This window comes from Copadichromis virginalis, linkage group LG13, assembly GCF_057382275.1.
Source record: "Copadichromis virginalis isolate Kocher_CV1m ecotype Utaka linkage group LG13, C_Virginalis_male_GT1.1, whole genome shotgun sequence".
NCBI lineage: Eukaryota > Metazoa > Chordata > Actinopteri > Cichliformes > Cichlidae > Copadichromis > Copadichromis virginalis.
The window spans coordinates 20130082-20143380 of NC_140630.1; the positions used below are offsets into that span (position 1 = coordinate 20130082).

The 13299-nt window shown below is 39.7% G+C and overlaps 1 protein-coding gene across 2 annotated transcripts in view; it reads right to left on the reverse strand.

Moving 5' to 3' along the window:
- Nucleotides 1-1241: 1241 nt before the first annotated feature.
- Nucleotides 1242-13299, reverse strand: part of dst (dystonin) — a 103343-nt gene continuing 91285 nt past the window's right edge. Inside the window, exons 86-104 of one of the 2 annotated variants that reach the window (XM_085477920.1) lie at nucleotides 13011-13180; nucleotides 12772-12931; nucleotides 12041-12235; nucleotides 11826-11954; nucleotides 11326-11469; nucleotides 10848-11036; nucleotides 10593-10722; nucleotides 10237-10400; nucleotides 9987-10149; nucleotides 9748-9902; nucleotides 9593-9667; nucleotides 9375-9392; nucleotides 8431-8547; nucleotides 6439-6556; nucleotides 5742-5807; nucleotides 3491-3681; nucleotides 3132-3242; nucleotides 2457-2583; nucleotides 1242-2339 (exon numbers count right to left, since the gene is read on the reverse strand). In XM_085477920.1, coding sequence (XP_085334046.1) covers nucleotides 2083-2339; nucleotides 2457-2583; nucleotides 3132-3242; nucleotides 3491-3681; nucleotides 5742-5807; nucleotides 6439-6556; nucleotides 8431-8547; nucleotides 9375-9392; nucleotides 9593-9667; nucleotides 9748-9902; nucleotides 9987-10149; nucleotides 10237-10400; nucleotides 10593-10722; nucleotides 10848-11036; nucleotides 11326-11469; nucleotides 11826-11954; nucleotides 12041-12235; nucleotides 12772-12931; nucleotides 13011-13180 — 2679 coding nt within the window. In that variant the 3' untranslated portion in view covers nucleotides 1242-2082. Of the gene's footprint in view, nucleotides 2340-2456; nucleotides 2584-3131; nucleotides 3243-3490; nucleotides 3682-5693; nucleotides 5808-6438; nucleotides 6557-8430; nucleotides 8548-9374; nucleotides 9393-9592; nucleotides 9668-9747; nucleotides 9903-9986; nucleotides 10150-10236; nucleotides 10401-10592; nucleotides 10723-10847; nucleotides 11037-11325; nucleotides 11470-11825; nucleotides 11955-12040; nucleotides 12236-12771; nucleotides 12932-13010; nucleotides 13181-13299 lie in introns of both variants that reach the window. The other variant, XM_085477919.1, reaches the window with a different exon arrangement.

Consider the following 13299-nt stretch of genomic DNA (forward strand, 5'->3'; position numbering starts at 1 on the left):
TGTTAATATAGGCTTTGTGAAACCCTCCGATGTCTTCCAAAAGTACTCCCTACCCATGCACAAAGGTTAAAGATATCAAAAGAATAGAAGGAAACTAAGAGTAATAATAATACCAATAAGAAAGCATTTTTCTGACTATGTTTTATTGCAAGATTATCTTCAGTATGAGCTGTAGTTACAGCTTTGCCTACGCAAATGATTTGCAGTTTAAGCACCTAGATTGTTACCTATACTATGATTACAAAACTAGATAACATGTGTAACTGATCCAATTAAAATGTCCTCAGCTCAACAACCTGATATCATTTATTGCTTTTAAAACTTTCCTGCTACCTCCTTAAATTGTATTAAATGTAAAAGTTAAGAAAACTGTATGGAATATTAGAATTACTTACATATTCCTGTGAAGCTTCTGGGAGTTCCCGTTGATGGATCTTTCCCAGTTTCTGGTGTGTGGATTTAAACCGTTCTAAAGTGCCATCACAGGGCCGGTGTTTGAGCTGAGCAGGAGGATCATTCAATCACAGGATCCCTGAGAACCCCTGAGCTCCACTCCACCTTTGGTCCCCAGAGGATCCTTCTCTTCTCATACGTCAGCCAGACCTAAGACGACTAAACAGCCCTGCGTCACCACATTGAAGAGGTGCAGGCATACTTCATGCAAGTTAAAACTACTGAAATGATGCTTCAGTGTTGGAAACTAATCCTGTCCTTGAACTTTGATCAAAATTTTGATCAGTTATGCTAAAAAATAGTTGAATTTAGTGATTTGCCTTCGGAAAATCAGTTTCTCTGAGAGAAAGATGCAGTATGTCACAGCTAAACGCAAGACGCTCTGCAAACATTCCATGTAGAAAAGATCACACCTTCAATCTAACCCGCCACTGCACCTAAACACTGCTGAATTATACTGCATACAATAAATACCTGCAACACATGAAAAAAAACCCCAAAAAAACAAAACATAAACTGTTCTGTTTTTGCTTAATAAAACAAGTTCCCATTTCCCAAGTTCTCCAGCTTATGTAAAAAAAAATTGACAGACAAACAGAGATGACGAGAAATATCCATCCAGTCTCTTTCACTTATCCAAATCAAGGTTGCGGGGAGGCCGGAGCCTATTCAGGGAAATCTTTCAGACAGCTATTGAGAGATTGGCTGGTGGTGTGACCAACATCAGAGCTACAGGGCCATTGTGAAGTTGCCCATGCAGCTAAAAATAACAGAGGAGACAGAGGCGATTCTGTGGTGCACACCAGTCTCTGGTGGCTTTCTGCAAGCAGGTTTATTACAAAGTAATGTTACAGTAACAATTTCAGCTCTACCGAAATTAACCATACATTGACATGGGTGCACAGAGAATGTCTACATGAAGTGGTACCTCTTCGAGGTCAGAGTACTCATTTGCTGTGAGGTGGTTAAACAAAAGACGGGCTGCAGCTGCTGACAAACGGGTACATAAAAGCATCATGGTTACGAGGTTTTTGCTACTTGTCTTAAATAGGGGTTTTCGAAGGCTTCTGCAGTGCTTAGTGGGGTTTATTGTAATATATTGCATTGCCCTTTAAATGCATGTTGGCAGTATAACATAGCACTTAAATAGATAATCGCAGTGTGTCAAACGGTACCATAATGCACCATCTACTCCAAACAAAAGCATACATAAATAATAGTACATTCAGTAACTCTTAGAGCACTATCCTGCATCTTTGCCCTTCATTAGTGTAGAAATGTTAGTTCGGCTTGATCATTCCCAGATTTTCTAGTGTTCATCAATCCTCTTCGGGATTTGCATAAATAAAAATAAAGTACAATAAAAACAATTTGACATATTTTCACAAAAAATAAAATACATTAAAAACAAATACACAAGGCCATTGACTTTCCATTCTCACAAAATATTAAACCATATTGCCTCTTAACAGAATATTTTACATCTTTGCAAGAATTTAAATAACACGTGACACATTTGCAGTCTTTTTTACTTTTTTTTCTTTAAGTTACACATCTCCAGTGTCCATTATGTGTTTAGGGTGCAAATAGCTCCTGGGTTTGTTGTTTGTTTGTTTTCAAGGCCACTGTCTATCGCTTCAATCCCTTGGCCAGTTTGCTTGTAGGGGTCATTCTTCTTTGAGGTGTGGGGATCTTAGAGGGTTTCCCTCCGTGTTGACGGGACGCGGAGCGCGGCGTCGCTCTGGCAGAGTCGCCGACCGTCTCGGAAACATCTGAGCACACGGATTGGATGTCTGAGATGTCAAAGTCGGAGGCGTCACTTCCTCTGCGACTGCTTCCTCTGCTTCCGGCTTTACTTCCTGGTCGGCTGGAATTTTTTCTCGATTCTAGAGAGATAAAATCGGGAAACACTTTAAGAAACACTGAAAAGGAATTCAAATTTACATGTGAATGCGATGGATAGATGTGGAGAAAAAGTTGCAAAGATGATGCTTTCTACTCACCACCTATTGCCTGCGTTCGAGCTTTTAGTACAGCAGCACTGATCAAGCTCCCTTCTTCACCTGACTGAAATCCTTTGCCGGACAGGTACCCAGGCAAACGCAATTTGCTGCCTTGAACCGCATTACTCTGCGAAAGAAACAAACTTTTATTAAAATGTAATCAGATGCAATTATTAGTAAAAAAAAATAGAAGACCAAATTTTTAAAAATAAAAGTCTTGAGTATGTATATGTAATAAAAATTAGTCTTAATTCTTATTTTAAAAAAAAGAAACATTTTAGTAAAATCATAATTTTTCCCATAACTGAGGTGTATCTGTCAGATGCAGTTAGTAAGAATTCATGTACAGCAGAGCAATACGTCATTAGACATTAATGACATGCAGAGGCGACATATGAAGTTGTACATGATGTAGTGGTATAAAAAATAAAGGTTAGGAAAGAAAAGAGCTAGTGATTGAGCCAATTATTCAAGAAAAATAAAGGTTACAAACCCAAATAAAATCTAATAAGCTCATTTTGCATCTTCAAATCCAATGAAGTCAGAAATAAATCTACAAAAAGGCACTTTTTGCTTCTTCTTTTTTTTATTTTTTTTTTTAAAGATTTTTCAATAGATTTCAGTTGGGTCATATATCTGAAGTGTTTCACATCATGTGCTGCATTATGACTATACCTCTGAGGATGAACCTTGGCTCCCAAAGGAGTCTGATGATTTAAGAGGAGTGGAGGGTTTGCTGTTTGTAAGCCATGGTTTATCATAATTGCGGGTTATGTGTTGGGGATTCTGGGGAACAACGGCAAATCAAAAGACAGAGAAATGGATTCACAAACTCAAAAACTATCAGGAACACTAGATGGAAGAAACACAGAAATCAAACAACAAAATGACCAAATTCTGCAAGGGTAATTAAAAAAAACAAAAACAAATTAAAAAGCAGATAAATGAGAGGAAAATCATGATGGTGGTGGAGAGGTTGGGGGTGAGACAGAATGAGGCAGCAGCCAGCTCTAATGGCAGATGTAGCCTCTCACCTTGGGTGTGCTGGTCGCTGCTGGGTTGATGGGGACGGGGAGGCTCTGACTGGAGGTGGATCTGTTGGGAGAAGCTCCTCGAGATGAAGGCCGAGACCTCCGGCCTCTGTAGCGGAAGCTTGCCATCACTTGAGTGGTTCCCTCTGGGAGGATGAACTTCTCTCGCAGCTCCACATTGGTCCTGCCTTTAGCTAAGAAAGACACTCAAAATGAGCCATGATGCACAAATACACCTGTCACTGTTATTTTTGTGTTAATGGTGATTAAGATGATGGTGAGTTAACAACCCACCCCCTCATTTCTTTATATTGTGCCAGAAAAATGGGAAAGAGATGCCGAGATTTATTAAAACATGCAGACTGAGAGTAAATGGGAAAACAGTATATGAGGCGAAGTCTGAACAATTCTAATGAGCTTTTATTCTTCAGCACAGTTTGAACTCTCTTATGAAAGGCTTCTTATAGTTTCTGATACTTAGTAGTCTTCAGGAATAGCTCTCCAATCTTACTGAAGGATATTCAAATTTCTTTTTTAGATGTTGGCTGCATTTTGTTGCACAATAATAATGTTGAGCTTCAGGCTCAAGGGAGCCCAATCCATGACAGACAGTGTTTCACTGTGAGCTCAGGATCACTGTCATCCTGTTAAATGACGATGTTGTCAGTCAGATCCTCTCCAGATGGTATTGTATGTATGTGGATCCAAATCTAATGGTAGTTTTTTCTGTTCATGATTCCAACAATTTTGACAAGATCCCCGACACCACTGACTCCAAGCTCCAAACCACGACAGAACCCCACTGAGATTTACAGATTGCTGCAGACACTTACTGCTGTGTCTGTCCTGACTTCTTCAGTACATATTGATCACTATTTGAACCAAAAATTTCAAATTTAAATTTATCACTCCTTAAGACATGTTGCCACTTATTTTCAGTACAGTTCTTGCCTAATTTGGTGCGCATCAGCCTCTTCTCTGTTCCTTATTCTTAAAAATTGCATCCTGACAGCCACATGAGTTTTTGCAACAGGCTCTTAGTAACCAAGTACCTAAATATACCATTTAAAACTGGCTCTTTGCTAGATTGTCTGTTGTGTGTAGATAACACTGCGTAAAGTGCCTTGATTTATGTTTTAATGATTCACAGGACGGTGTTATTCATCTTAACAAACAAAAAGCATTCCTCTGATGCTGGTCAGAATAAAAATGAGTGAAAAAGCAGCCAATGTCCAAAGAAACATTTTGAAAGACCTCCAGAAACCCAGAAGAACTATTGCTCAAGACCACTTTCAAAAATTTACCAAACATTCTGGATCCTTCGATGCAAAATATAAAGAAATGAGGGGTGGCTCCAGACTTGTGCATGTCTTGTCGTGCACAACACTGCATGCTAAGCTGTATTCCCGGCTGTGTAGAAATCTGTTGCTTCTAACGGTAATATCATGAATTGGAAATTTACCAATGTATTTTTCTTATAATCATCACTGAACTACACAGCAATTTCCAGGCGACCCCAAAGAACAGACCAATGAAATGTTATCATGATGTGACTCAACAACAAAACAGCTCATGCAGTTTCATATCTCATCCATACTGTTGAACAGACGTCCAGTTCCTGTTGCAACGGTAGTGGAATAAGTGACAGCGAGAAAACTAAAATAAATCAAAGTGAGTCTAAACACTCTCACAAACCAAAGAAGAAGAATTATAGGAAACTAAACTACAGTGTATAAACTAAACAGTACGGTTACATTGAAAACAAACAGACCTGCATGCAGTTTTAAACACTAAGCCACCCTGTCAAACAAAGTAAATGGTGTAAGAAATACTGCTTCGGTTTTGTGGCGTGTGTTTCATAGAGGCAATGTAACCATTTTCCCCTATGAAGGAGCCTATACTACCAGGCAATACAGTCAGATAAGCACAGCTCGAACCCTGGACTGTAAAAAGAAGCTTGACTCAGAGCTCCCTATGACATGCGGCGCGAGTAAAATGAGCCAGTTTCATTGTGCTGAAGTGCTCGAAGGTGATGTGATTCCCACAAACAACTGCATGCATGAAAACCAGCCGCAGCTGAACGACAGCTGACTGCAGGTGGAGCCGGTTTCCGAGGATGACATTCTTTCACACTGAGCGCTCACACGCAGCTACAGTACGGCACACACCAGGACCAACACAAGCTCGGATGTGCAGACACACATACCACTGGTGGGTTCATGGAGCAAGGTGAGAAAGTTTGAGATTTGCCAACCTATAGGAGACTGAGTAATTGAAGAGTTTGATTCCGAGCGCAACATTTTGCTCCCGTGGTGATGCACTAGAAGAAATGTTCATGTTGAGCAGGAGGCGGGTTTAGTGGGAAAAACAGAAATTGATCATTAATACAGATGCTAGCAGAAACATGTCGGAGTACCAAAGCTAAATGTGGGTCGCATTATGGTATATATAAGTATATATGTAGGCAGCACTGTTAATAAAAATATGCTTACAAATGAAATATATTTTTAACAGATGATTTAACTGTGTTATCTCATTCAAGCATTCAGTGTTGAGATAGCGGGAACAAAAGAAAATAAACTCATTTTAACCCTCAGAAAATTGCAGTATATTATGTAAAGATATAATATAATATAATATATTGCATGAATTATCGATATATGTGATATATCTTCTATTTTTAAGCTCCAAGTTGCCATTTCAAACAGGCCTATATAAATAGACATTGGACAGTAGTTACGTTTCATGTTTCAATAACTGAGCTAACATCACAGAATACACAGTAATCTTAATCCAGATCATCATCATCCTCCATGTGTGGGTAGTAAAAAACAATGATATACAATCAAATTCTTTCATCGCACGCGAACAAAGAAAGTGAAAGTCAGTACAACAGCTGACCTTTAAACAAAATTGGATCGTGACTCCTCAAAGTTAACCTTTGAACTCACCTCGACAGGGGTCATTCTTCACCAGAAACTCGTCCAGTGCCATCCAGCCTCCTCCCACCCGCACCATCACAGTGCTGCGCAAAATTCTCACAAGGCGAAGCTGCTGAGAGTCTCCAAACTGCGATGGGGGAAGGAAAATAGAGAGGGGAATGTGTGAAAAACCTGACCTTCCTGTGAGCACATCCACACTGCAGACCAGAAGCTGTGCAACACTGGAAACCAGAGTGGAATGAAGAGTTACATTTATTCCAGCTAATTATTTTAATTGTGGGGGAGCAGATGGCTTTCATCCAGATTATTTCACTGAGCTTCAAAAACGACCTGTCGGAAAAGATTCACGTCTGCTTCTGGTTTCTCTTATATGTTGTACAGGTTTAAACACACACACGTAGACATACAATCATAAACACAAACAGATTTTGACACAAAAACATGAATTTTATCTTTTCATTCTCAGACACAACAGAACACAAATTACACAAAGGTCAATCCAACTTTTTTTTTTCTACAAGCGTGTGCTATTGTTTTACTAGTTCTAGTTACTAGTTCTAGTTACTCATTGAGTTCATGCTACAGTGAACTGACTACTTCATAGTCATTGATTCATGTACTATACACTACAACTTGAAGTAGAGCCTGACTGATTTTGTTAGTTGATATTCATTTACTTCAGATATCCCATACAGGATATTGGTATCTGTGTAAATAAGACAATAAAATAATTACACAACATAACGTTCAAAAAGAGCTTTTTGTGACATTATCATGAATTTTGTGAAGCCCAAATGATTTTTACTGATACCCGTACCAATGATATTCCAATGGCCAATATATTTTTCTCTGTCATGCACAAAAAACCTCACATTGGTTATGTGAAGTTATTTATTTACATGCCCACCTCTGCTCGGAATGTTTTCAGAGCGCCCTCTGGTGGACACACATCAACACTCATAACATGGTTGAATGGTTATTTCTCCCGTCTCTTTTTTACTTTTTAATTTTCATTTATCAATCCCAATAAATGCTGATGCTGACAGATTAGCAAATAACGTTTTTTCCTTTAATCATATAATTTCATTTGTATTTTTAATTAGAGCTATCAGAATCAGCCTCAAAGCCATATCATCAGTCAGGCTCTACATTCATACCTGCTGCTGTTGAGGGTTAACTTAATATGAGATGTTGTAAAGCAGTAAATACATCAAACTTCACAGCTTTACAAACTTAACCAGCCTATTTTTTCCTCTCTTTTTTCAGTGATCACTGTGTAATTGTGGTTTCTGGTTGTAATGTCTATGTGTCTGGCTTTATCTCAGCAATGTAAGACTCCACTTTTACTGCAGAAGGAGCCTGTGAAGAAAAAAAAACACCATAACTGAAGGCACATGATTACACCACCAGGGGGCCCCAGTGTGTAATAATTTGACTTCATGTCACCTACCACACATAGCAGACATAGGAACAGTGAGCATGTTATGGGGAGAATGATTCAAGCTTTATGAGGGCATACCACACATGTCAGCCAGTTGGATGAGACCATGAGCATCAGGCACAAAAACGGAGTTTGCAATTACAGCGTGCATGCTTTCTGTCAAAATCAACATCACATTCTGATCAAACGCACAAACATCAATCTCCTACAATCCAGCACTTTGTTGCACTTTCTACAGCTACAAATACTCAGGATGCATTGACACTGATGCAGATCCAATGCAGCTAGCTCCAAATGGCACACATGAGGAATGGTTCAAATCACTTCTGTCTAAATCCACCACCACAGTGTGACACGCAGACATGACCAAACACTGATGACGGTCCACTAACTTCCTATTATCATATGGTATCTCTTTAACTGATAACAAAAATCCTGCACTTGTATGATTATCATAATGATTTAATGCCACTGGTGAGTCTAGTGATCAAATACATTAAAGGTGATGATGATCTGGAGTAAAAGGAGGCACAAGAAACAGCTTAAGAATAACCATTTACCAGAATACAGCTTTCCAAAACTGCAACGTGTAGGTGGGGGGTAAGATTTTGATTTTCCCTGTTTGCTATTGTCTCATCGCCGATTAAGGAGTCATGTAAGCAGTGAACCAGACCAAACTGTCAAAAGAATTATTTTTAATTTATTGTTGTGTGATAACAATAATACAAACTAGTTCATAAAGCATCACTAACGCCCCTATCCCCTTTCACTGACCCCTCAGTAATGACCTTTTTCCGACATGCAGGTTGCCAGCACATATTAACAAAGTAAGAGAAGTGAAAAGCAACGTGTTCATTGAAATCATCAAAGTTGCCCAAATAATGTAATAAATAGTGTCAGCCAGTGCTGAGGTAAATCATTCCCATGACACTGAAGCACCAAAGGCAAGCACACAGAAAGCATTATTGTATGCCCAGCAGATGAATTTATGCCCATGAACCAGTAAAATATGGGCTGAAATGGTACTGGCACGCCAATATTGCATTTTCTGAAACTCAAAAGCAGATATACAGATATATATATATATATATATATAGAAACATTAATTGCACTAATTATAACGCAAATAAGTCTTATTTCCCCCCAAAAAACATAACCTATGTGAAAAGAACAAATTTAGATTGGACATAAACGTCGACTGCCATAAAACTTGAAAGCATGCTTCTTTCATTTACTCATTTTAAATCAGATTTAGAGTTATGTGTGAAGCTACCATAAATTCTCAGACCAAACACACATCTCAGGCCAGTGTTAAATAAAGTTAGATTAAATCAGCAGGCCATAGACTTTTTTTATTTCTACTTCTGAGTTCCAGAACATCTGAGAACATCAGCCAGGAATCTGGGCAGAAAGTGTTAATTGGACAGCAAACGTGGTAAACGAAAAAAGGACGCAAGGCTCGATAAGGCACAGAAGAGAAGGAGGGAAAGAAAAGAGGATGTACCTGATTTCCAAGGTAGAACTGGTGATGTGAGGAACAATAAAAAATATAAAAAGGTTAGCACACATTCGCACTTTTGTCATCATGTTCAACACTTACCTTTAACAAGAGTATTCCCTGAAAAGTCTTTTATTTTAAATTATTTCATAACCATGTCACAGCTTGTATTGCTTAAAAAAATTTCACTGTTAGATAAGCCAAACACATAAAAATGTGCTTACCCGGTATTTATTGGCACCAATTTGCTCCACCTGGAATCGTTTTGGACATTTGCACTTTGCCACTTGGCGCGTGACCTGCGAACGCATCATTTTTTTTATTAAGCGACGCCTCACATTTGAAAATGTGAAATTAATGCCGCAGGCGTTCTTATTACCTCGTCCTCAATTTTGTCAGCATCTGTTAGTGGTTTGTAAGCGTCTTTGTTGGGATGTAGAGCTGCTACAAACTCGTAGTAGTCAATGTAGCCGTCACCGTCTCTGTCAAAGATGTCTGCCACGGCGCTCATCTCCAGACGACTTGTTGGGAATTCTGTTGAAGAGACACTGAGTGTTGCAAAAAGGAGCATTTTGTTCAGCGGTGTAGATGTTTTTCAGCTTTGAGTCTGACACTTACTGGAGGAGAGGATGCCTTCTATGAACTCCTGTCGCGTCACTTTGCCGTCTTGGTCTTTGTCAATGCGGCGGAAGAAGTCCATGACGCGAGACTTTTTATGGTTCATCCAGCGCATGTAACGTTTCCGCCACACATCAAAGTCAAAGTTGGCAAATTCTTTCAGCTGAGCAGATAAAGAAAGAAAGGTCAACATTAATAACTAAAAAGCTAGAAATTTGCAGAAAAATGTCTGCAGATTTTGCTAGATTACCTCCTCCAGTCTGTCCAAAGCATCATTGAGTTTCCTCCTTCTGTCCAAAGCCAGCAGCCACACGTGCTGCCACTTGGTCACCAGCAGGTTAACCCGTGGGTTCTTTGTTTCAATGGGAGCTTGTGTTGATGACGCATACATCGCTTGCGTGGGAGAACGTTTTCCTGTAAGGGAAAGACAAAAAACTTTAAAATGACTGTGTTTCCACCATATAATCAGGAGGAATGCATTCACACTGACATCATTCCAGGTGCTAAAATGGGCAAATTGAGGATGTCGTGTCACCCTGAAGTGATTCAGAGCATGGCCAGATGGCTCGGGTCATACTCTATGAGGAACAGTGATTGGATACATACTTCCAGCTCTTCCTTTGTCCAACACGGGGATCTGAGACTGGATCTGGGGCTCCGCAGCAGCCTTCCTTTTGTGTGTCTTGGTGATTTTGTCAACATCTGGTTGCTTCCTGGTCATTTCCTCCATGAATGCCTGCAGGGGGCGAGCAGCAGTAAACTACTGTTAACTGAATGCCCACGCAATCATTAAAATATGGAATTAAAAAAAAAACGAAAGTTATAAAATTTGATTTATTATCATTTGCTTTTTTGATGTACCTGGTGTTCTGCTATGAGGTTTTTGACCTCCTCGATCTCCTGAGGGAGTGGCTCCTTATCCTTGTCGTTGAGGTTGGTCTCAGCCCACTGTAGCCACGTCAGAAGATTTTCCAGCAGCTCCTGAGTAGCTAGCAGCTCAGTGAGGGCTGTGGCCAGTCGCTGCTGGTGCTGTCTGGCCCAAGCCTGCACCTGTGTAACAGCAGTAATACACTTATATTACTAATAACTAAATTAATTTCAGATACACTGAAATCAAGTTAACTGCACACAACTTGATTTTGTTTACCTGCTAAGATGAATCATTATTACTTTTTTTTATATAATGACTATCCATAGTAACTTTTTCTCTGATTTTTTGAGTGCTATAAAGAGTTTCTGATCCAACCCTTGTTAAAATGAGTAATTCTTCCTTATTTTAATTTATCAAAATAGGTTAATGTGTTCTGTTAAACCTGAAGGTATGAAACAGTGGACTGACCTCTTCAAAGCGGGCTTTAATGATGGTGTTCCAGTGCTTGATGGTTGTGATAGAGTCTGGATGGCAGATGCTGAGAATGGCCTCCCCCATACTGGCCGCTTTATTTAGAGCCACTCGCTTTTCTTCCAGTTTTTTCATGAACACCTTTAAAAGAATTTTTTTTTTAAATTGAAAAAGCGTTGGGATTCGAAACTATCCCATCCCATATCTAAAAATAAAAACAAAACATTGCTCATACTTGGTTTAAAACCGGAGCAGAGCCCAGTAATTCTAATCAGATGACCTCATAGTTAAGAAAAATATTTTTGGCACTGAAAGCAGCATGCCATCTACTTTTAGACAGGCTGCAATTACAGAGTCAGGATCTTAACTGTTTATTCAAGCAAAGTATTGGCAACGTGTTTTATTTCTTTAATAAAGCAACAAAAATATGAAACAACTTAAGACATAAAAGTTTTTTTCTGAAATAAAAAAAAGCAGAATCATTTGCATTGCTTTACCTTGTGTTGTTCGATAAGCGCTCGCAGAGCTTCTTCATCGTCGGGCAAGCTGCCATGGAAGCGCAAACTTTGCTCTGCCTCAGCTAGCCACTCCAGCAGGATGTGAACAGCAGAGTGAAATTCTTCAGCCTGCAGTGGGAGAAGACGCATATGTCAGGCTAACATACTTTACTTACCTTCTACCTTGTGATTGTTTGGAGTACTGTCAGGAATACCTGGCCCAAAGCCTGCTCCAGCCGGGTCTGCTTAGACACAGACAGGTTGCACACCGTCTCCCAGCGCGTGCTCAGCTCCAGCATCTGGACTTTGACCCAGGAGGAGTCATCGTGAGTGTTCTCAATCAGCTCCCTGGCTGAACGTTTGAGGGCCTGGACGCTTACCGTCCGCTTTCCCAACTCCTTCTGAAAAACCTGCAGTAACGAGACATTTGAGGACACAGTCAGCCAAAATATTAACAATATCCAGTTTTTTAAATGACAAATTCTTAAATTAATTTTAAACATTATTTCAAAAAACATCTTTTTGTCTCTATTTCACAGCTGGCCCAATGACAAGAAGCATAAAACAGGGTGCTTTTAGTATCTGTTGTCCTCTTACTTCAATAAAATGCTAACACAAAGAATGTTATTAATATAATATTAATAATGAGTAAGGAAAAACACACCAGCATCAATTTTCAAAGCTTTGCTCAATACACAACCCGAAAGAAAACAGACTCTCAATGAGAAAGTAATACAATGCCTCCCCTTTTGTTGTTTTAATGTATTGTCTATCCCCCGTGTTAGTTTAAGATTCTTTCGTCTTGTATTGTGTTAGGAATGATAAAAGGTTTGGGCGTGGCAGCAGTGAAAGGTTTCACTTGATTTCTGCCACTAACGTCAGCAACAAATGGGCCAATCAACAAAACAAAGGGATCCTGGGTCTTCGGTGTGGTGCTGTTCTCTACCTTGTGGTTGTCTATCAGGTTGAGAACCAGGTCTATGTCTCCATGTACGGGCTGGTCCTCAGCCAGCTGAGGTTCCACCCTGTACAACCAGTCAATAAGAGCCTGGAGAGCATCTGTAAACTGGCCGGAGAACAACAAGGCCTCTTCCAGCTTGTTTTGTCTGCAGAACAGAACAAAATATTCACAGTGAGGCTGTTTAGCAGAATGAAATACAACCCTCATTGGGAGAAAATCCTCACCTTTCCACTGACTTCCCACAAACAGTGTCCCATTTGTCCCTCAGTTCACTCAGCATGTCGTCCAGCTTCTGTCTGTCATCCTGTAGAGTGGTCTTGTCTTTCAAGGCCCGTCCTGTTCGAGTGGTGGTATCATACACAGAGTGTTTGCTGCCAAGAGCTTTCTGGAACTCCTGCACGATGGGGAAAAAAAAGGAAAAATAATATACACAACCCCCAAGTGGTCTGGTTTAGTGGACTCATAATGCCTCTATCTTCAAATGGAAACAGCAAATCATCTCAAGAGATTTTA